At 38.5% G+C, this 23,800-nt stretch overlaps 1 protein-coding gene across 1 annotated transcript; it reads left to right on the forward strand.

Moving 5' to 3' along the window:
- The first annotated feature begins 175 nt into the window (after positions 1-175).
- radil2a (Ras association and DIL domains 2a) lies at positions 176-20,659 on the forward strand. The gene is made up of 16 exons (XM_058408547.1): positions 176-887; positions 1,739-2,056; positions 2,426-2,661; positions 4,680-5,011; positions 6,933-7,604; positions 7,790-7,827; positions 8,227-8,408; positions 8,743-8,855; positions 11,508-11,727; positions 12,196-12,368; positions 14,700-14,844; positions 15,409-15,578; positions 15,701-16,082; positions 17,674-17,795; positions 19,215-19,354; positions 19,735-20,659. The coding sequence occupies exons 1-16, from the start codon at positions 760-762 to the stop codon at positions 19,832-19,834; spliced, it is 3,471 nt and encodes a 1,156-aa protein (XP_058264530.1). The 5' UTR covers positions 176-759; the 3' UTR covers positions 19,835-20,659.
- Positions 20,660-23,800: the final 3,141 nt, after the last annotated feature.

A 23,800-nucleotide genomic window follows, 5' to 3' on the forward strand; every position in this document is an offset into this window, starting at 1 on the left:
GGTGTGAAACTCCCAAGAACTCTTGATCTTAGTAGTCTCTTAGAATTCATATGATTTGTCCTTAGTTATGAATAAACGAAGAATGCAATTTCTTTGCATTTGTTGCATTCTTTCCCGCCCCAGGTCAAGGGATATCCTTTCCCACCCTTCCCTTTTCCGCAAAACGGCCCAGATCTCCACTGTTAGGAAACGGACACGGTGTTCTTAGTCAACGTATATTATTTAGCCCCGGTCGTGTTTCTTTATTAATCTTTCGTTTGGTATCTGACAGTGCATGACTTCTCTATATACAGTCATTTTATACCGGTTTGTACTCACCCCCGTCCTCTTTCGGGCATGACGTCATTGTGGGAACTCGCGATTGGCTCTCTTCACGCGACTTTTCAAACGCGCTCACACACAGAGACGCACACTTCTCAACGGAAAGCCTGAAGACTTCACTTCTCACACTGAGTTCAGATTTTTTTTAAAAATTTTCCAGTGACCGATATAACAAACCTGTAACTTTGCTTTGGACACACTTGAGGACGGAATCTTTCTTCTTGAATAGAAAAGTTTTTTCCCCCTTTTCTCCAAGAATGTACGGAGCATCTTGAGTTGTCAGGAGAAATGGAAAATACAGTCAAAGCGGACCACCGCGGTCTGAATCTTCAAACGAGGGCATCTTAATGTGTATTTATGTCAACGTTATAATTATTACATCTCCGAAGCAGTCTGTAGTTATCCCAGTTATTGCACGAGGATCCGGTCTTGAGGAAAATGATCTCCGAAGAGCGAAGCAACCAATTTAACAAGCAAGCACTGGGGTTTCCTATTGGATTATTGATCCGGTCCCCGAAAAAACGGCTTGCAACATTAGGGAGGAAGCCCAGCAATGGCTCTCTACAGTAAGTCACGATTTAATTGGTAAAGTCTAAGTAAACTGTTTTGTAAAGGTGTTTAAATCCTTAGTTAGATTCCAGGACTACACACCTCTTTAAGATCTTCACATAATGTTATGTTAGATGGGGAACACATCTCTAGGATTCTGTTCATCCTGGACCAAGATACTGAGACCGGACAGTGACATTTTATTCAGGGATGAAAGAAAACGTCCTGAGAAAAGATGAGTAAGCAACCAGACTGAGAATGAGAACCCATCCTCTTCTGGGTGACGCTGGATAGTGGGGATAGACATCATTACGTTTCTACAACTGTATACTTTAGAGGAAAGCAGTGTTGGGAAGATCTTCAGTATAATCATCAGGGTCTCTTGATTTCAGTAGCATTAAGTCTGTAATATCCAGTTGAAAATCCATATACAGACTAATTACTTTTAAGACTAAAAGAGATTATAAATTAGGTTGTTTGGTATACACTTTTCTCAATATATATGACATGAGTGCTTTTCCAAGTGTCAGCGTTTTCTTCATCACATGATCCAGCCTATTTTTTTGACAAATATGTTTACTAATATTGTGGATACAAAGTTTAAGATTTCTGTATAGTAGCCTTTTTGTTTCAAAACTAAACTACATATTGGGAAGGGGGATTTTTTTAATTACTGGCATAAAAGACAAAGTGTTCTTTGAAGGATAAAAGATCTACTGATGGTTCCAAGGAATCTGTCTTCGGTTCATTGTCTTTGGAATGCTTGTCGATAAATGTTGTACTTATTTTTCTGGATGTTATGGAGATGAGCATGGTGCAATGGTGGCAAGTATTAAAGGTTATCCTTCTGCCTCACTTGGGTTTTTAGATCCAACACGTCTGAGTGCACAACTCGATCTGCTGAGAGTGCTGGTGTCAGGCAGCCAGCCAGAAGTAAGATCCGCCGCCACAACAACAAGCTGGCCACAGTGTTTAACCGGAGTCCACTTCTGCAAGACAGCAGACCTGGGCGCCTTGAGGCAAATATTGATCTAAATGATGACCCCACTGAGCTGTCCAGTCAACTGTCTGCTCCAGGGATCTTAAAAATATTTGGCAGTGACATCTGCCAAGGGACTAATTACAAGAGCGTGCTGGCCACGAATCGTTCAAGCGCCAAGGAGCTGGTTAAAGAGGCCTTGGAGAGGTAAGCACTTCTATCCTTTTATAGATTATAGATTTATATTTACTGATTACAAAAAAGTGCCATGTTGGGTAGCTTTGCCATTGCACAGCTAACCTTTTAATTTGATCCTTGGGTTGCTGTATGTATGGAGTTTGACATATTCTCCCCATGACTATGTGGGTTTCCTCCCACGTATCTCTTCTGCTACGAACTAGTGTCTCAAACAAAGTGTATTCCCAGATTATTCCCAGGATAGGCTCAGGATCCAATGTGTCCAGTGGATGATGAATGAATTCACTTTTAGCTGATTTGTTTTATCTATTGTGTATTCTGTGTTACATAAGTTATATAAGTTTGTGGCATTAATTAATTGATTTTATTCTTTTATAGATACTGCCTTGAAAAGGAAGATTCAGATGCATATGTACTCTGTGATGTGATTGGGCGTATTGGGATAACCCACCAGTGGCAGACAGAGTGTCTTCGGGTTATTGGTGACAGCGAGAAACCCCTTATACTACAATCCCTTTGGAAACCCAAAGAAGGATTTTGCAGAAGGTTCGAAATCCACAAAAGATCAAATATTGAAGAACGTAATGCCAAAGACAGAGACACAATCACTGCAGGTAATTTACCAGAATAGGATTTTGATATGTTTATTCAATTCTTTTATTTATGTTGCATATGCATTTATATGAAGCAGATTACCAATGAGCAGAATCAAATGAAAGTAAAATAAGGGTTAATAAACATTAGTGGTCCTCTGGCAGAACTATTAAAGGGTGTCAGCTCAACGTTTGAATCAGTACTCTAGTGTCAGTTAAAAGTTTAAAAGTTAAAAGTTACCACCACCACTGATCTTTTAAGCAAGTTACCATTGATATTTTGGGCAAGATATTTTCAACATAATATCACAGTGGTACGTGTTTATAATAATGCATGTTAATAACAATCTAATGGTCAGTACAGATATTTGTGCAAGTTTTCATATAATACATCAATCAATATGTTCTATGCAAGCCACTGACAGTTGATTGTGTTACATAAGGGTTGAATTGTACCACAGATCCAGAATCACTGCAAAAACCTTTATCTGCAAGTCAGTTGTACCTGATTTGTGTCCATTGCCATTTAAATCCGTTATTTGTGACTTTAATGCAGTATCAAATGTTACTAAATATATTTTATATACAGCTCTGGAAAAAAAAGAGACCACTGCCCAATCTCCAGATTTGAACCCTATTGAAAACCTCTGGAATGTCATCAAGAGGAAGATGGATGCTCACGAACCATCACGCAAAGCTGAGCTGTTTGCTTTTTTGCAAAAAGAGTGGTATAAAGTTCCCCAAAAGCAATGTGAAAAACTGGTGGAGAGCATGGAGCCAAAACGTCTGCAAATCGGGGTTATTCCACCAAATACTGATTTCTTAATGTTATTTAGCCAAAGCATTACCACAACTTGTTTATAAATGATTTGCATTTTGTTTTATTTGAGTTATTGAAGCTCTGCAAATACGGCATGATCTTGTGTTATTTTGATGTGTTGTCATTTCCTTTAAATATACACTCTAAATAACAATAGTTATTAGAAATATTGTCAGCAGTTCACAAAAAATGAAACAAAACTCTTCATCTCACTAATACATGAACCTGGAAGAAAAAAACATAAGAAACTGATTATTTTGCAGTGGTCTCTTATTTTTTTCCAGAGCTGTTTATATATATATATATATATATATATATATATATATATATATATATATATATATATATATATATATATATATATATATATAAAATACCAGAATATTGCCTGATGTCTGACTGCTCTTTTTCATATATTCTCACAGACTGGATTTAAATAATACTAAAAACTTGAACATCAGTTTCAGTGTTAGATTTCATTATTCCAATACCAATGCAAGTCCCAAGTTTTAACAGGAAAGATTGTGTTTTTTCTTGAGAGTAATTAATTGGAACAGGCCAATATGTTTCATCCTGGGCTTTCCCATTGTGCCTGATCACCAAGAACATGTGTAGTGCCTGCTTGTTTTCCTTTCCATCTGAGCTAGTTTCCTGCACTCTGGAGAATGTTTGTCCCTGTTGTGTTTGGCACAGAAATTAGGGTTTTCTCTAGGCTCCCTGGTGGAGCAGGGTCTAGGGAGACAGAGCCTGTCACCACTGGCTCTGTGCACAACAATGTGGACAGACGCCCACTTCCACAGCTGATAACGCCCTCGGTGTGAAAGTATGGCCTCTGAACATTCCATGGTGCTTAATGGCCCCAGGGTTAAGCTGAATGGTGTTTGTGTTTGGTCAGTCCCATTCACACATGGATTGTATTAGGTGGAAGTGAACAGGTCTTTTGTGGATTTCCTGCACTTCTGTCACTCATTCTGGCATTATTGTTGTTGGGAGTTTCTAAAATGCATAGGATATATTAATGCTATAAGAGTGCTTTAGTTTGATTTCCAAAGATCCCTTTTATATTTGATAATATTTAACCACTTTCTGCCCCATACCTCTCGTTTATCTAAAATTTCAGAGAGCTGTTTTTATCTTAAGTGATTTTTTCAGTGTTAAAAAGGAGAGCCACTATCATGGAACTAATCTTTTCTCACCTGTCTGCCATGTTTGACTCTAGGCCTCAATGCCCGAGTGCGGAATCTACAGAAAGTCAATTCAAGGGTCACGTCACTCTTTGTGGATGGGAGTAGTGGGTACATGGACAGCGTCGGTATCTGGAGGAGCCTAAGTGACATGGACCTCTCTGCCATGGGTAAGGAGGCCAGCAGGGCTAATAAAGGAGGTGCTCTGCAGGAGGATCCTGAGGCCGAAGCTGATTTGGACAGACGCTGTCTCATCACAGAGAAGGAAGAGACGGAGAGCAGCGATGACAACACCACACAGTACTCCATTCACCCGCCTTTCGATTTCCCCTACTTTCTTCTTCTTCAGGGTTACAGCCACAGACAAGTAAGATTGCATTTTATAAACCGTATTTTACTTTGGTATCTATGTAAACGGTTTGAGGAATGCTATTCAGAGGTAGCTATTTGTTCCATTAGGTTGTGATTTTGTTATTGCAGTAATCCCACAAGCTGACATAAACATTTATGAAAATGTTTTCAAATCACCGTAAACACATGAATGATCTCAATATTTTGACCACATTCAGATTCCTTTAGATTACTGGAAAAATCCACACTGAATGACTTGCATATTAAACTTCATAAATAGACAGAATCTTCAGTGACATCCAAGATTTGTTTTGAAATGAAATTTTAATTTCAGATTTATTTGGTTTATTTAAGACTTATTTCACTGACATGCTTCATACTTTATACATAATGCTGCCTGACTAGCCGCTGATAGTGGCACCACTGGGATCTTGCTTCATCTCTACCTAAAAAGAGTAATGCAACGTCGATTTATTCCTTTAATCTGTCCAGCTCTCTCACCTCATCATTTGAACACTCTGCTCAAACATATCAGCTTCCAAAATAATAATCTTCAGCCTTGTACTTGACGTCTCATAGATCGCTAAGTAGCTGAGCCGTCTGTTATATAACTCGGTGCAACTGTACTGAGTAGCTACTTCTATTTTCTAGTGGGAGTAATGAAAATCTCACAGCAACCAGCTAATTTAGCAGCATAATTGCAATGTAAACAATGTTATTGGGGGTGGATTTTCCATTAAGTAAGTAAGGAGTATCTTCTAAAGACTGAGATTCTGTTGCTTGTATGACTGAGCTGGGGGAGGGAGTGTCACATGTGATGTCTGAATGAACTGAAGCATGTGTAAGGAATGTGGGATTCACCTATCAATCAGGAATGGAAAGCTCAGCTTGAGTCACAATAGCCCCTGCCATAATTTCTGTTTGCACACAAACCAAGCTGACTTCTGGCAGTACTCATGATGGAATGTTCTCTACGTGTTGGATCTCATGCCAAGATCTAACAGATTACAGGTTTCCCAAAGAATGAAAAATAAAGCACCTGCACAAACACATTTTTTCCCACAGCAAGCCAATATGCACTACTCCATTACTTCCTCTTTGTTGTTTAAACAGTATAAAGCAGGAGTAGCTTCATAGTATAATCTTAACCATCTTTGTGGGTTCGATTAATTTGTTTTCTGAATTTAGCCAATCCCATTTCCAGGAGAAGGAAACTGTCACTGAACTGTTTGTTCTTCATTGTGAATGCTGCTGAGTATGCAAAGTGGTGTGTGGGTGTTCTAGTGTGCTTGTATTTGTTGATATGGGTGTGTGTTACACCGGGAAACACAACCTGACCAGAGTTACTTTTTAACACAGCGCTTATGGGTTATGTATTCATGCCTGCCACAGAGTGTTTGTTTGACCTTGCTAAATTAGTTATGTTATGATTACGTCTGTGTGCACATCGTCTGAAGGCTGATCTTACTGTAAACAAGAGTTAGCATTCCTGAAGGATGAGGCCACACTCCTACCTGTAATTTTGTTGCAGGTAGAGCTATGTCTTGTGTACTTAAACCAAGGTCAGCTGAGGCAAAACCAATCTTTAATTAGTATGGACTCTTTAAGCTACATGATAAGAGTGCACTTCTGTGGACACTCTTTCCATAGTTTTCATATTTTACTGTTTTCATTTTCACAGGAAAATGAATGCATTACTTCTGGTATTGCCTGCTTCTTAGGAAAATGTTGCTTTAAATTAAAGGAGGAATCACATTTTTTCACATCCTAATAATAAATAAAATATTAATATATTTTATATTAATAAATAAAATATAAGTCTGATCTCATTGGTGCCAAGATCTATCAATAATATAAAGAACAAACCATGTGACTCAGGATCTCAATTCAAGCCAAGTATTTTTGTAAAAATTAGTTGTATATCTGGTTCTCTACAGGACTTTGTGATCTATCTGATGAGTGGAAACAGCTGTGTGTTTGGCAGCTGTGCTGGGCATGGTGAGGATGGAGAGCAGCTGAAGGTGGATGTGGTGCTCTATGCCCCTGATGTGCTTCCCCAACACTGCTCCGTGCAGCACCTGGTTGTTCCCAGGACCCAAGCTGAGAGTAGCAGGAGAACATCAACTCTACTAAAGCCCCTCCATGGAGCCTTCGTAACCCACAATGGTGTTCCGTTAAAGGGCCAAGCTGAACTCTTTCCAGGTGACTTGATAGGCTTGGGTCAGCATTACCTCTTCATGTTTAAGGACCCCACAGCACCTGATATCCACTGCATACCTACCTGGATGGCCAGACTTTCTCCCCAAGCTTCAGCCCCACTCTGTAATGCCTGTGGTTCCTCTGTAAGAAGGCACAGGATGAGCAGAAGGGTCCCAGCCAGCTGGAGGGACTTAGACGAGCAGGTGCTTTCTCTTACCTATGAACTGCACCAAGAGGACCAGGTACTGGAAAAGATTCTTTCCATGGTGGACCCTAGAGGACCAGAGCCTAAACTTGTTCCAGCCTTCCTGCTCTGTTTGTGCATTCAACATTCAGCTGCTAGCTGGGAAATGACGAACCTCTGCAAGCTGTTGTTGCAAATCGCAAACCAGATCCAGCTTTCCATGTGGGTGAGTGTGAATCCAATTTTGGAAGAAAAATCACAGATCTCACTATATTTGGTAGAAGGCATTCGTTTGCTGTGTATTATAAATTCTTAAGTCATGATAAAGCATTACCAGTATGTTGAATGTAGTATTTGGCATACAACAGGAAAACTGTAAATGACACTCTGCTGTTCTTTTTTCACCCACAGGAGAGGACAAAAGAGCTTGCAGTGCTTCAGCCAGAGAAGTGAGAGCTTTTCTTTTTAATTATTTTATTTTATTCCCTGCTAAGCCACACCTGCCAAGCCACTTTTCAGCTTTCATAACATGCTGAGAGAGTGTGCCCCAGTAATAAATCACTCTGCCACAGAGGCACCTCTGAGTTTCATTCATCATATTGCAACTGAAGTGAAGAGAATAGTTGAAATGGAAGCAGGCAAAAAAAAAAAAAAATTAATGGCTTTATGATTTAAACATCCTTACAGTACAGAAGAAAAATGTCAAGGTGCCTTAAAATGATTTTTTTATTTTATTTTATGCAAACAAAGGGGTTTTATTTCACTTTTCACTTATCTTGATTTTTCCTGTGTAGCACAGTACATCGGTGTTATTAGTGTGCAAATAGTGTCTTTGCTCTGTTCCACAGTGGAGCCGGAGATGGACAACCAGAGCCAGAGGCGATTTGTGTGCTGAACATGACTGACCTGATCCCAGGCCTGCAGCCGCTCGTGCTATGGATGGCTAACTCCATTGAACTGTTGCATTTCATTCAGCATGAGGTGCCCCTGCTCCTGCCATGGACACAGCAAGATGAAGAGCAAGACAAAGGTACATTTTTTGTCCACTGCTTTGTTTGTAAATCTTAAAATAATAGGCTTGATTAATCCAAGGTGTCTATAGCTTTCTGAAATTCCTTAAAGTTGAATGAATTTATTCATTTTAAATTAATTAAATGGAACAGCATTAAACCTGCTCTTTTGATGGTAAATGTACACGACTGGTGAATTACACCAGCCTCACATGCAAAAAATAGTTTTAACATATGCTTGCATTATTGTTCTTAATTTGCTAATACAGTGTTTAAAATCTTAACTTCTTTTCCAATCTTAATTTGTGGGGATTTTATATATGAAACTAATGACATGCCTGTTGCTCTTCACAGAATTATTAAATTCTCAGATCCTGTCCACACGTACTGCCAGTGAGGAGGCCATGACTGTCCTAGAGGAAGTCATCATGTTCACTTTCCAGCAGACTGTCTATTACCTTACGAGAGTAAGCACACACTCATACAGACACTCACATGCACATTCATTATCATACAGACCAACTTTCCATTTGTCATTTTACTTTAATTTCCATTAAGTCTCATATCCAATTGGATAAAAAGCCACCGTGTGAGTAACAGAAAGAGAGAGAGAGAGAGAAAGAGAGAGAGAGCGGGGGAGATAGAAAGAGATTATTTGTCTGTTTCTTTCCTTGGAATGAAAAACAGACACATGATGTCTTGAATTCTCTCAAGGTTGGAATTCATTGTTTAGCATTTCCCACGCTCTACTTTTTGCTTCATGTTTCTTCTTGTACATGTTTCATAAACAAAAATTAGATTACTGTATGCTCAGGTTACTTTAGGCAATAATAAAGGGATGTTTGTTTGAGAGGTAAACATTCTTATGCAGTATCTAGTGTTTGTTTTTTCACTGACTGCTGTCTAAACAATAAGCTCCACAAATCTCAGCTTCATGACCTACACTGCTCACTGCCACGCCTGCTGTGTAGTGAGAAACACTTGCTTAACAGACCAATGGAGTTTGGATACTTTGCTGGTTTTGCCTATGTAGCCACATAAATAACTACTTTAACCAACTCCTGGCGAAGCTTTAATATACTTGTGCACTCCACTCTAGTACAAATGTGGTTGAAACGATTTTTTCAGTACTGCCTGTTCTCTCCTGTCTCATGGTGAGGCATGTGACATGGCGAGAGTGAACAGGAAGGACAGAGTGGCTCATCAGTCGCCTGCTTTTCAGTTAATGGGGAAGCAGCTGTGGCCTGTGAACATAAAGCCAAACGGTGCCCCAAGCTCACAGTCTGTTTCCTGCTCAGGAAGAAAGCTGCAGTTGTTACCAAAACAGAGAACCGTAGACTCTTACAAATCAGTGTGATTTAAAATATAACTAAGTGCTTTGTGGTTAATGGTCTCCTGACTATGACAATATTTAACAGATATAGCTCTGGAAAATAACTTCTGCTTTCATGTGGTGTCGAAGTATGGTGACTCACAACTCGAATAAAACTGGAGTGAGGCCAGAATTTATAAACTAGCTGCCAGTATGTTATCGTGGCAACAACTGTTTGAGTTGTCCAGCTTGGTGATAACCCAAATAACACAGGGTAAGGAGGTTGTGTCATTTTCCAATGAAAACATTATATATTACATTCTTGCAGCGATTTATCTAAATGTAACTAGTGTGTTAATCCTGGCTTTGTGCTGGACGAAGCTTCAAGGGACAAGAGGAATGTGGAGTCATTGTGATTTCAATAGTTGACTCATTAAAGCCCTTCAAGAGTCACCATATTCTTTCAGGGGTTTCTCTCCCTGAATAAGTCTGACTAAGATGTGGTGATGTAATGCTCTTGGACAAAGACAAATAAATTTGTTAGTGTGGGGGGAAGTGATGAGACCTTTTTTCTAGAGTGACCTCTTACACCTTCAGTATGCTTATTTTAACGAGACCCTTTTTTTGTGCTAGGCTGTCTGGTTCATACAGATCTATACTCTGAAATATATAATTGGGATACTGTGCTTTTTTTTAAAAAAAAAAAAAAAAAGTGTTACTGTCACTCGCAGGCTGATTTGCACTCTCCAGCTTCAGTGTTTTCGGCTTTGTATCAGGTCAGAGGAGATTGCATTCAAAAGTGAATCCATGACTATTAAAATAAATGGGTTGAAAGGTCTCAGGAACAGACCTTTACTCATGGGTCTTGTTACAGGCCAAGCCAAGCCACAATGTGCTATACCCCTGTGTTTAAACACAGAACTTCCCTTCAAGTTTCCTGTATACTCTGAGATTTTCCTCCCACAGGAACCATATTAATTCTGCATAGTTTCAAACACTTTTGCTGCTGCACGAAAAACACCAGCAAGGTCTAGTCTGATATCACCTTTGTTGCAATCATGACTATTATCTTTTTATCTGTGAATGTAGTCAGTGGGGGATGTACATGAGGCTGGGAGTAGCATCTTATCTTGTCAGCTCCTAAGACTTTTAGTGTGGTCGTAACAATGGACTGTCGTGGCTGAGACATTTCCCAGAGACGCCCCAATCTGTACGCTGAAAGGAAGTCTCCTTGTGCTGTGTTTCCTGTGGGCTCCGATAGGACATACAATGCCTGGAGTAAATTCTCTATCATACTGCACTGCTGAGAATACTGATAGTGAACTATCTGGTACCTTCAGTTTTAGTACTGTTATTTTTTTATTGCTTGTATGCTGTTTTCTGACTGTTACATTTACAATTTGATGCTAATCCTGCTCCATACAAATGAGTAAGACATAAGTTCACAGTTATTAATCATGTTTATGGCACAGCACTGTTAAATTCTCAATCCTTTAATTTTCTTTAACAGCAACTCTGACTGTAGCGCTGGCTGCATGGCAAATCACAGGTTTATATTAATGCGCAAATACATGATTGTTTCTATAATGACAACTCACACACACCTGTATGGTAGATGTTTCACGTCACAGTGTTATGAAATATTAATTTAGCATTTTTGAATGATGTCTCCTGTGTCAGCAGTTTGTAGCAGTCAGAAGAAAATCAGTTCCTTTACATTCTCGATTGTGTGTTCATCATTATATCATATACTAGATGTGATACAGAATAAAACCGTATTCTTCATTCTCCTCTTGTATTTTTGCAGAGATTGTATTCAGTGCTACCAGGGTTGCTAGATAGTAACCCTTTCTCTGAGAATGGACAGCTGTGCATGCCTGTGGGTGTCAGCAATGTCTTGGAGGTTCTTAAGGAGGCATTTCAGCTGCTCAACACCTTCAAAGTGCACTCAGATATAACCTCACAGCTCCTGGCATATCTCTTCTTCTTCACCAATGCTTCACTCTTCAACATCCTTATGGAGAGAGGTGCGTGCTGTCCTGTGCATGATATTCTGTTTTAGACAGTCAGAAGGCACAGGCACCTGTAATATTTAGACATTTGGGGTTTGAGTGCAGTACTTTGACTAATGTTAAAGTTTAAGATTTGTCTTTATATTTTAGGGCTTTTATTCATGTGTTTCAGCATAGAATGATAGTGAATGAGTGAGTTTGTTAGCAAGTGCATGTGTGTATATGTATGTGTGTGTGAGCATGCTTTATTGATCCCTGAGGTGGAAATTCTTCCATAGCACATAATGGACATAATTTTACAAGGACACATTATCTGACAATAAGTAAATAAATCAAAATTTTGAAATGGAAATAAGTAAGTAAGCAATAAGTAAAGTTATAAATAAATAAATAAGTGATACTAGTTAAAAAGTGTATAAATGTGTCCAAATGAATAGTGATGAACTGAATCATGGTTACACTTGAATTTGGTTCTTTTTACAGGTTCAGGAGGTGGGTTCTACCAGTGGTCCAGAGGAGTACAGATCCGAGCCAACCTAGATTTGTTGATGGACTGGACCCAGAGTGTTGGTTTGGGCGACCTGTCAGTGGAGTTCTTCCACAAACTCTCCTCAGCAGTCAACTTACTGGCCACCCCTAAGGAGAATTTACTACAGGTCAGGCCACATGAAAGAGAGTTGTTTCTTCACTTAAATGATCCATAACTGCACTAATCTATGCACTTTCAATTTATTGTACATTATTTTTGGGGAAAGAAATTGACCAAAAATGTCTGGTTGATGTCTAATGACCATTTTGCTGGAACCCAGGAAGAGACGTACATTTTATAAACACTTCTGTAGTGCCCTTGAGGTGTCTTGTATATACAAAGATAGCCCCATGCTTCACTGACAATGTAGCACCAACAATAGGACTCGCTTATGGTGTCAGATTCAATATAGTATGACATAATGGTGTGGTTACTCCTGATAACCAAGTTCAAACATATTTATTTCCTTATGACTGTAGCACACTGTGTACACTACTTATATGACACAGAACGTGCCAAAACAAAGACCAGAGAGTACATTTAAATTGATGTCATCGGGCTTATACTCTAGAAGGCGTGTTGTGGCATGTAGTTTGTGTAATTCCCATTAAAGACTTGGACCACATGCTGTGAGTGATGTAATTATAGATTGCTCATGCAGCTCAAATTATCAGGAAATTGTTTAGCATGAAAATATATTTGGGACACTGACTGATTCATTACCTTGTGATTGTGTTCAAACTGGTTTAACTTAAAATCCAATGTAAGTGTGTTACGTCAAGAAACATTCCATGTGCATTTCCTCACCACAGATCACAACTATAGGAAGTGATTGTCTTAATAGGACCACACAAAAGTTACAAGGTGTCACCAGGACACATCCGTGCTGTAACAGATTTACAGGGGTTGTCAAATTGCTTTATTTGCTCTGAGGAAGTGAGGTCAGGAGGTGCCAGGGAGGGGTTGTAAATGAGCTCATAGTTTTACTGACCTTGACTCTAGTGTACTATATATGAAACATGAATGACTAATCGTCCAGATACTTACTTCAGATTTTGCTTTTTGGCCTTAGAACAAATTTGGGGAGAGTGTCTGGGGGAAAAAACAATTTACAAAGTCACAAATTAAATTTGTGAAATTATGTATTTCTGCGCTTTTTGTTCTCATTTAGCATCTATCATAACCTCTTTTAATGCAAGAATAAATTTGCAAAATAATCAGCAGCCCTGGTCTCATAGGTCAACTTCTCTGTACATTTCCCTAATCTCTTTTTTATCTGAAGTATGGTCACATCTGGTATATAGTAAAATGCAGTAGCATGTATTTACTTTGCCAGAGCACCTGTTGGTTTTAGTTGAAGCTGATCTGTGCCATCTCCTGTGTCACTTGATGTAACCCAACATTGCATATCAGCAAAAGCAGACTTGCTGAGCTCAGAAAAAAAAGAGTTGCGTGGGCCAGTTGCTAGGAGGCAGGTTTTAACAGTTCCACCCATGTAGCTTGGGCATTTTGTGGTTTGCCTATAACCCAACAATGTGCTTAACCAATTATGCATCACCCTTTTTCCATATGCTATTTCTAAACCTGCCTTACACTTCTGTTGCCATTTTTGGCATTAGTAATGATTTGCTGGTGCTACTTTTAGCAGTAGTAATAATTTGCAGAGATTTAGACAAAGTTACTGTCTGATGTTCTGTTGTTTTGACTCTATGTATTAGAAAGTGCAGCGTTCTCTACACAAATCCCTGCTCTAGGGATCACAGCATATAAGGAGTAACTACACAGCTGCTCGCATATCAGGCAAAGGGAAACACACTTGTTTTTTGTTAACTGTTGTTAGCTATAAGTATTTACCATATACATTCCTCTGAAGAAGTAGGTACTCATAAAGACAAACCAACATTTTGTAAATTAGAGCATGTGTTTGCTCCTTCACAATAGCCTCCCGTCTGTGCATCGACTGGCATAAGTGAATGGGAGTTTTTCTCAAGAGACCTCTGATGAGCTGGCATGTTGAGGCAACCTCTCCTCCCAGAGTTGTTCTGTTACTCTGAAGTGCCCCAGTCATCACCCTGTCTGTTTATATTCAGCACAGACCACTGAACACTCCCTAAAACATGATGTGACCTCAATCTGTTTTGTGTCTTTGTGTTAGTCAGCTGTATATGAGCAAAGAAAAAGTGTCTGGTTGATTACAGATAAGTGGAACATTAGGTGGTGGAGAGGGTGCTGTTTGTTCGCATTATGCTGCCATTCCTTTTCACAATAAATGCAGAAAAGATACCAAAGAGAATACAAGGATTTGTTGCATGATGACTTATGTTGCTTAAACTACTATTGTGTTAAGCTTGCCATTTTTTTTGTTATTGTTTCCATATGTGTTAAGTAAATAGATATAATACTTTTTAAAGCGTTGCCTTTTAATTTCCTTTTTTTTATTTTGTTTGTCTGTATGCAGACCACCTGGGTGTCTCTTAGAGCCGAGTTCCCTCACCTCAATCCAGCACAACTTCACCATATGTTGAGAGAATACAACACCAGTAGGGCCTGTCCCTCCTGCTGGACCCCTTCTCCAGAGGAAGCAGAATCTGCCCTCCAAACCTGTGAGTGCCACAACACATACACACACACACACACCTGTGCCAGTGTGATCTAGAACGCTGAGTGAAGAAGAGGAATGAGAATCTACAAGTGCCAACAAAAAGGATCCTATTTCTTCTGTGCGTTGCTCACTCACTCTTTCTTCCTTGTGATTGTTTTTCCCATTGGCTGACTGACAAGTTAACTCCAAGTCTGTCATTGTCCTGTAGGGGTGGCACGCTAAGCGCTTTGATGACCCGGGGCACTTCTCACAGCTAGTCTTTAATTGCAGTGTTGTTTATGTATGTTGGCATCTTGTTAGGAAAACTGTATAATTTTCCATAGTTGCAATCCTTGCTCATTGCATAAGACTTTGGCTTATAGAGTAATGCTTATCCATAATTATACATACAGCTTGTTTTAAATATCTGAAATATATGTGAATGTATATACTTTTATATATGTATATACGTGTGTGCGTGTAAGCTGATTGCAAACAATCAAACAAAAAAACAAGCAAATAAATAAATATTGACTATTGCCAGCCCTTAACTCGGTTGTTAATTGATTATAATCCTCTTTCCTAGCTGAAATTCTGGAGAGTTTTGACAATCATCCTCCACTTATCCTGCCAAACAACACCTTTCACTTGGATCTGGGGAAGCCCATCACAGAGCTTGCTTTCTTGTCCCACCTTAAGAGCCTACAGGACTTCATCAACAGCCTCCCTATCAACCAGATACAACAACCACTGCAGGTACCTTTTATACCACCTCTTCTGACTTTCAATAAACTTCAGTCTGGGTTTAGGCATGATTGTGTGGTTATAGTTGTAATGTAATGTAAAGTAATGTAATGAATGTGATTTTTTTTAATTAGGACACAAGCACTGACCAGATGGAAGTTACACAAATAGTTTCTTCCCCATCCAGCTCAGAAGTGGAGTGCCTTGGGTCCATCAAAGCCACCTGTCCAACCATTCATTGCAGTTATATATCAGAGCAGCATCGTTGCTTGTCTGCCTCACCTCCTCAGCTCAGGGGCTTCCACAATGCACTAGGTTCCTGTGAAGCGCTCTTGTCTCAGAAGCTAAAGAGCCTGGAGCTTCAGAACAGCCTACCTGGGGAAACGGACCTATGCTCACACAAGAGCCTGGCCTTGGATCCGTCCTGCCTTCTCACCCCACCCAACACACCCCAGGGCCTGGAGCTCTCTGAACTTGAGGCGAGTCTACAAGCAGAGGCCACGCAAAATGCCAAAGGTAACCAATTATCTGGTACGCTTTAAACATAGTAGCTGTACACAACATACACCATGCACAGCACTCTTATAAATTCTCTTCAGAATTCCTGTGTATTAAGAGACTAGCAGTTACCGCAATTTCTCAAATTCATGACCTATAGCTGGAGGGCAGGAGTACTGTTGAGGGAAAACATGAGCAAGGACTTGACTTTAGGCCCATGCTGAGTGAACAAATAATATAAATTACCTGAAGAGGCATTTCTCAAACTTGCCTTTCAGCTCTCTTCTCTATTGCTGTCAAGATGAAGCTTGGGGCATGTTCTCTCTGTGGGGTGTTCTTCAAGTTCAAAGGATAGGCTGTCTCCTCCCCAGGTCTATTGTTTTTGGTAGCCGAATTGATGAGGTCATGCAGATATGCGTGGGATGGATGCAAACGTGGGGTATTGTGTGCTCTGGCTCTGATAGGTGTTATTATTGAGAAGGCAAAGAACATGAGGAACAAGCCCAGCTAGCTCTTGTCACCATGGGTTGAGCTCCTCCACCTCAATGATTCAGTGCATTCCGTCACATTAAAGAAGGATTAACGATGAGATTGCACAAGAAATTCCTGAACTGACCATTCTATTCCACAGCATCTGGAATAAATACATCTGGCACAGCTGTTTTTGTAATTATATTTTTAATAGTGTCACTAAATTTAATATATAATACATAATTGTTTCTTTCTTCATGCATGGCACTTCAGTAGAGCTCAAGCTAAAACCTTCAGCAGATCATGGAATAGGCTTTTTTCACAACACACATTTCAGCATTTTGGGCCTCTTCATCACATGACTAATGGGGATTAATCTTTAACGCATGCTCTTGGGCACTTTAAGCTTTAAGCTCTGATGGGGAAAGTATGCATCAGTAGTCTTTCGCAAAGAATTAACTAATCTAGCTTGATCTGTACTAATTGCCTTTATTATTTTTATCGTGTTGTTCGCCTTAAATAAATCTGGTGCAAGTCATTTGCTTTTTTATCTATTAACTGCTCTTTATGGACTGACATTAGATTCCTCATACTGATCAAAGGCACCTGCTTAACAGCAGTGCATTTCCTTGCTAACATGTTAAAGCTATTATGGTAACAGGGTTAATCTTATAATCTGGAGTAAGATCTACAAGCGAGGTGGTGATGTCAAGAGAGAAAAGAGCAGTGGATGAAGCGTCATGGGAATTTACAGTCGAGTTGCTGGATGGAATCTTAATCGGGACAGCCATTGTTTGGGGTCCTGGTCCGGGGTGTGAACAGTTTTAGGAGGTGGGGGTGTTACTGTTGCTGTTTTGATGGGGGAGGTACGTCAGAAGCACAGCGGAGCATCCAGAGGAAGAGCAGTTTCATGCTCTTGCTTGTCTAGTCCAATACAGCATGTGATTGATGGTTTAAATACTGGAAAATTATGGAAATGCCCCATTCAGCTGTCTCTTGACAGAAATTAAAGGCCTTCATTTATAATCAAAGGACTTAAATCAGTACATTAAAATTACCGCCTACGCATTGCCACTTAAAAGACCAAACCACATGAAGGAACTGTAACAGAGTGATTTGTGATTGTGTTTCTGTGTAGAGAATGGTCTCAGAGGAAATGCAGATGGAGTGAGAGAAATGGAAGAGGATGAAGATGAGGTGTTCACAGTAGAAATGTCAAGAGGACCTCATGGCTTCGGCCTAGCGTTGGTGGACGGACTGGTGAGAATTTTTTCTTTTTTTTAAACCCCATCCTCTTTGGCCTTTGCCAGTCTGCTACATTATAGCCTTTATAACATCTCCTGCAACAACAAACGTTTGTTGTTTTGACTCTGTTTTTTAATCTTTACTTTTAGATTTATATTTTCAAATATATATATATATATATATATATATATATATATATATATATATATATATATATATATATATATATATATTTAAAATCAAGTTAATGGATTGATTGTCAGTGTCAAAAAGTATAGCTCTTTGTACACCTTGAGTCATGCCTTATTAGGGGGTTCATATTAGATGTTTGGCTGATTATGGATATCTGTCCAGATATTTTTTTTGGTCTAGCTGTGTGCCTTTACATGAACCTAACAAAGAGACAACTATAGTTATGATATTTGCATCTAAATAGGTTTTTATTAAGAAAATCAGGAGCAAAAATACATCAAGGCTCTAATGAGGCTATAATAACAGACATGGCACATACTGAAAACTTGCTACAAACAACTAAAACGAAAAAAAAAAATCCTAAAAATAGTAGGAACTAAAAATGGTTGCATTACAAGCCAAGACCATCTAGAGTTGCGGATTTTCAATACATTGTAAACAGTTCTTTAAAAATAAATAAATAAATACTTTGTTTCTCTAGACAAAAGGCAAAAAGTGCCAATTGTATGTGGTGGTGTTGGCTGAAATGTTTTGTTCACTTTCCAAATATAGGTTAATCTTAAGTCATAAGATCTTTTTATGAGCTGGTACCACGAGCGACACTAGAGCCTTGTTATCCTTTAACCTGATTACATTCACATGAGCAAACTTTGGCTAAAACACTTTATGACTGAATATTTTGTTTTCCATTGAGAAGCTGTGCCAGGTTTTTTTTTAGGTGAAGAGTAAGTAGTCACATAGGTCAGAAGACCCCCTGGCTATCATTTTGACACAAAGCATTAAATCTCCATGAGTTTTTATATTTGAACTCTGTGCATGACTGACATTAGTTTTAATGGCTCCAAAACTTGTCTGTTTAGCAGCTGCTGTACCTAAAAATAATTGTTGGCTGCCTTAGGCTGCTATAGTGGTCCCGTATGTATGGATACAGAAGGCTGCAAAGTTTAGCTTACCCAATCTGTTTGAGAATGCTGATGAAGGAATATGGCATGGAGGTGTGTGGTGGGGGTCGGACTTTAGAGGAAATTGCTCAATAGGAGGTAAATGGCTTTGTTTTGGCCTTGCCAAGAATCTTTTGAAATTACTAATGTTGGCTACATTGATCTCCTGAGGTGGTCCTCTGCTTTTCCCAGAAATCTAGTCATTAAGTGACACATACAGTATAATGGAGACTGTGATGTGACCTGCAGATGACTCTTGTTTAAATTGTTGTGGCTTGTGCTGTGTGTTGTCTATCTCTAGAAATCTCCACTAGGGATGAACGGGATCTATGTAAAGTCAGTAGTGCCAGGTTCACCAGCCGCTCAGTGTCAGAAGCTCAGACTTGGTGATCGTATCCTGGCTGTGAACGGAGTTAGTCTTGTCGGTATGGACTACCAGACGTGAGTATACGCTCATACTTACTCAGCCGATACCAGTTATAGCCAAGAGTCTTACATATATTACATAACTAGATCATTAAAGTTAAGGAAGAATGTACATAAATATTATTCAGGCTTACAAATATACTCCCACATTACAATTCACTATATGCCTCTTATAACACTGAAATTTGCAGTGATGTACACATTTGAAACAGATACAAATCCTGTAAAAATCCAGGAAGCTTATTCATTTTAGCAAAACACAGTATTTCTTCCATTCATCCATGTCACATTAAAATTAAGTAATGCAATAGTTCCAACCAGACATGTTAGGTTTCACTATTTTATGAAGATGTGTCTGTAGCTTTTATCCTCTGCATCTCTCTTATCTTTCATAGTGGAAGGGAGATCATCCGGACATCAGGAGATTCTCTCCGGTTGCTAGTGGCCAAAATTGAAGACAGCAGCAGTGGCACGAGCTCCAGCACCAGATGCTAAACTAGTGGGGGACTGTCCTGTTTCAACCTAGGGTTTTCAGGACAAATTACAGGACTTTTGGTTCTTTCAGCTTCAAAATCAGACCCTTTACTCTTTTCCAAGCTGCTGGCTGAAGCCCTCAACAATTTTCTTTTTAAACAAAAAAAAGGTTTCAATGGGATTATCAATGGAAAAGTCATAACAAATAAAATACATTTACTTTTACTGAAGACTTTAATGAAGCCAGTTTTGGGATTTGGACTCCCGGTGGATGAAGTTCATGTCTACTTGGTTGTAAATATGCATACCAAATGACTTAAAACCAATCTTTGATGCAGTAATTTAATTGAGTATGCATCTGTTTGCTGTCTGCATTAAATGCAACACATTTCAGGTTTGTCTGGAAATGGCTATAGCTCAGATGTTATGCTGTTGTTTGTTTGCTTCTTATAGCATCAATGACCCAAATATTTATCCTAAATATGAAGACACATATATGCAATATTACAGTAATATCAATGGAAAATTATTTTATATTTTTTTGTTCAACATATGGTAAACAATATCTGGCTTGCATCAAGTACTATTATTAATTTGTTCTGGTCAGAGCAAAGTATTTCTATTCAGCATGCTCAAAGCCATGGATCAAATTGCCAACTAGTCTTGTCTGTTTCTGAGCAGGCATTAATAAGCATTATGTGATACATTCAATGGTCATTTTTTTCTCATTGCAAGAGAAACAGTGTTATATCAGCATTATTGATATGGTATGTTTGTATGGTATATTTATATTCTTTTCTATTCTATGTAATATTTACATGTGAAATAAATATTGCTGATTTTTAAGGTGCATGGACTGGCTCATTTCTATAAACAGAGTTCTTGTTTTCCCTTTCCCATCTGCTATGTGGTTTAGTTCATAAAGTCTTAAATGCTTTTATAGTCTTGGAATGTAATTCCAGTCACTTCAACCTATCATTTTTAACTTTATGGCATGTTTACATTTGGTAAAAAGGCCATCACTGGGAACAACACCCAGCTCTGCTGAACCTATTTAGCCCTGAGATGGTTTATGAATTAGACAGAAATAAAGTAATGGTCCACTGCAGGGTAAATGAGGAATCCAGCCTTGCACTGTTCCAGTGGAGATCTGGAGGAGAAGTGCACCAAGGGTGTGTCTCTTTATGCTGTACCATTTATAGAACACTGAGGTTTTTACTGCATTGCTCTCGGCTTGAAGCTCCCGTTACACAACGTGGCTTTTATGCAGCACGCTTCTGCAGAAACCACACTGAGACGGTGATCAGACAGTTTGTTTAATAGCTGTCTCATCAGTTTGAGTAACCCAGTGCTTTGTGGGTTAATATTGAGGTATGTTCTCATTGTACAGTGAAAACTGATTTGTCATTATGACTAGAATGTAAAGCTCTTTTTGAGTAGTTTGTGATAGCCACCACAGACATAACTGTCTTTGGATCTAAATAAGTTTTGAAACAGCATTTGAAGAGCAAATAAATAAATACATTTTTATATATAAACCAAATACTGATTTCTTAATGTTATTTAGCCAAAGCATTAACACAATTTGTTTACAAATTATTTGCATTTTGTTTTATTTGTTATTGAAGCTCTGCAAATACTGCATGATCTTGGGTTATTTTGATGTGTTGTCATTTCCTTTAAATATACACTCTAAATAACAATAGTTATATTTTGAATTTAGGAGAAATATTGTCAGCAGTTCACAAAAAAATGAAACAAAACTTCATCTCACCAATACAAATACATGAACCTGTAAGAAAAAAACAAAAAAACATTTTTTTCCAGAGCGCTATATATATATATATATATATATATATATATATATATATATATATATATATATATATATATATATATATATATATATATATATTAACACCTACTGTAGAATACCAAATCTATATTGCCAAATAATCATCTATATCATCTATATTACAATCTATATTACAATTATATGCATTATAATTATTATCATATTAATATTCATATTGTGGGGAGGTGCTAGCTTAGTGTAGAAGATTGTGTTTGAATCCAAGGTCCACTAGTGGCACTGCTTGGCCCTTGAGCAAGGCCCTTAACCCTCAGTTGGTCAGTTGTATAAAAAATGATATAAAATGTAAGTTTTCCTGGATAAGGGTGTCTACTAAATGCCATAAATATAAATGTGTTTAACAGCATATGTATATATTATCAAAGTGATCTCACAATAAAAACAAATGATTTCAAATTGAATCATCTATTAAACCGGGCCTCTTTAAAGCACATCAAACTATGTGGTGTAAAAAAAAATTTACTTTTCAGTAAAAGTATAAGATTTCTTTTCCACATTGTGTCAGTAATTTAACATACAGTTGTTGTTTTTTCTATTGACTCTGCTATTAAAGTGAGCAGTTGCTAAACTGGTACTCCTAGTTTATTCTACAGATATGGGCCAGAACTAAAAACAGTCATGTGTGTCTGCCATTCTGTCTTATTTCTCTCTTGTGTTATATACTGAAGCCTGCTTATTTAGAGCACTGACCCTGTCATTTAAGGGTGATTTTGCACCAATGTTTTGCAATGTCTATTGTCTGAAGGATAAAATGGTGTTTTGAGGGCACAAGCTGCAACAATAGTTTGCAAAATTAACTTTCTGAGGTCTGCGCTCTATGCGCAAATTTGCCATTGAAATATTGACATATCTACGCTGACGGAGACCCAAAATAGCACCTACAAGGTGGGTCCAAACTCTAGAAGCCAATGACTTGAGGTAATGTGTAACTAGGAAGGACAGGATGAGAAGCCTTCTTTCAGCCACAGGAAATCCAATTGTGAGATTTGAGTTAAACTTCTATGGAAAAGTACGACTCACTCTAGTGTTCAGATTTAGTACTTGCATTTCCAGTGGAAAAAAAAAAAAAGGCTATGGATAGATATGTACTTCCCTCTAGAGGTGGCTAGGAAAGGAGGCTAGGAAATTACATTCTCGCGTTGTTTGTCATATTCAGGGCGTTTCATGGGAATTTTTTTGAGCTCACATCTCAGCACAAATCTCCTTACCTTTATTTGTATGTTATTATCATCTGAAATGAGAAAACACATTGACTAAAAGTGTGGCAAGTAAATTAAATGAAATTGCACAGACCAACCAGGTATGCCTACCAATATTCATGCATAATTTCACTCGGTGTCATATACATAACATACAATTACCCATTAGTCTCTTTAGCTGGAACTTCTTCATTTTTCTGAGAAATAATCTTTGTCAGCATTCTGACTGAAGGATGAAGCATTTTCATTGTGTCAGAGCTGCAGGAGTAGACAAATACTTTGGTCATTACGGAGTCTTTAGATCTAAGGATGTTTGTTGTGACACAGTTTGTGTGATATGAATCCATTGTTAACGAATTAAGATGTTGTTCAGCTACTGAATGAAATTTATGAGTTGCATTACTATTTATGGTGAAACAACTAATTTATGAGTTGCATTCTGACTGTTTCTAGTGAAACTGTCAAGCACAAGAATGGCTGAATGGGCAAAGGCTGAATGTATAAAATACTAACATCAATCCAGACTGCACGCTAGAGACATGAGATGCTTGCTTGCAACCAGCATGTATAGCGTTATTACATAATAAGTCACTCGAGATAAGTAACGTGTAAAGGGTATTGTCGTGTTTCTCAGGGAACAGTAAAACCCCGTACAACACTTTTTGCTTTATTCTCTGTCGTCAATTGCATGTCTCCGTCACGTCTGTCCCCCCACCCACCCACCCACACTCCATGGTGCAACCTCTGTCACAGGAATATTCGCCTACATCTTTAACAAATATCCCAGTTATTAATCACCAAATGCAATAAATGAATGGCTGTCGAGGGCTTATGAGCTACCTTTCTGAAAAGTTGCTTGAAACTTGTGAAATTGTTTTAGCTATGAGAGAAGACTTTAGATGTCAACCAATTACT

Source organism: Hemibagrus wyckioides, linkage group LG02 (assembly GCF_019097595.1).
Source record: "Hemibagrus wyckioides isolate EC202008001 linkage group LG02, SWU_Hwy_1.0, whole genome shotgun sequence".
NCBI classification, from domain to species: Eukaryota; Metazoa; Chordata; class Actinopteri; order Siluriformes; family Bagridae; genus Hemibagrus; species Hemibagrus wyckioides.

Excerpts from the sequence above, each read along its gene's own strand:
- radil2a (XM_058408547.1), top strand. The coding sequence starts at position 760 with ATGATCTCCGAAGAGCGAAGCAACCAATTTAACAAGCAAGCACTGGGG. Across the intron at positions 7,828-8,226 it reads GCAGTGCTTCAGCCAGAGAA|TGGAGCCGGAGATGGACAAC; the intron begins GTGAGAGCTTTT and ends TCTGTTCCACAG. Across the intron at positions 15,579-15,700 it reads AGATACAACAACCACTGCAG|GACACAAGCACTGACCAGAT; the intron begins GTACCTTTTATA and ends TTTTTTAATTAG.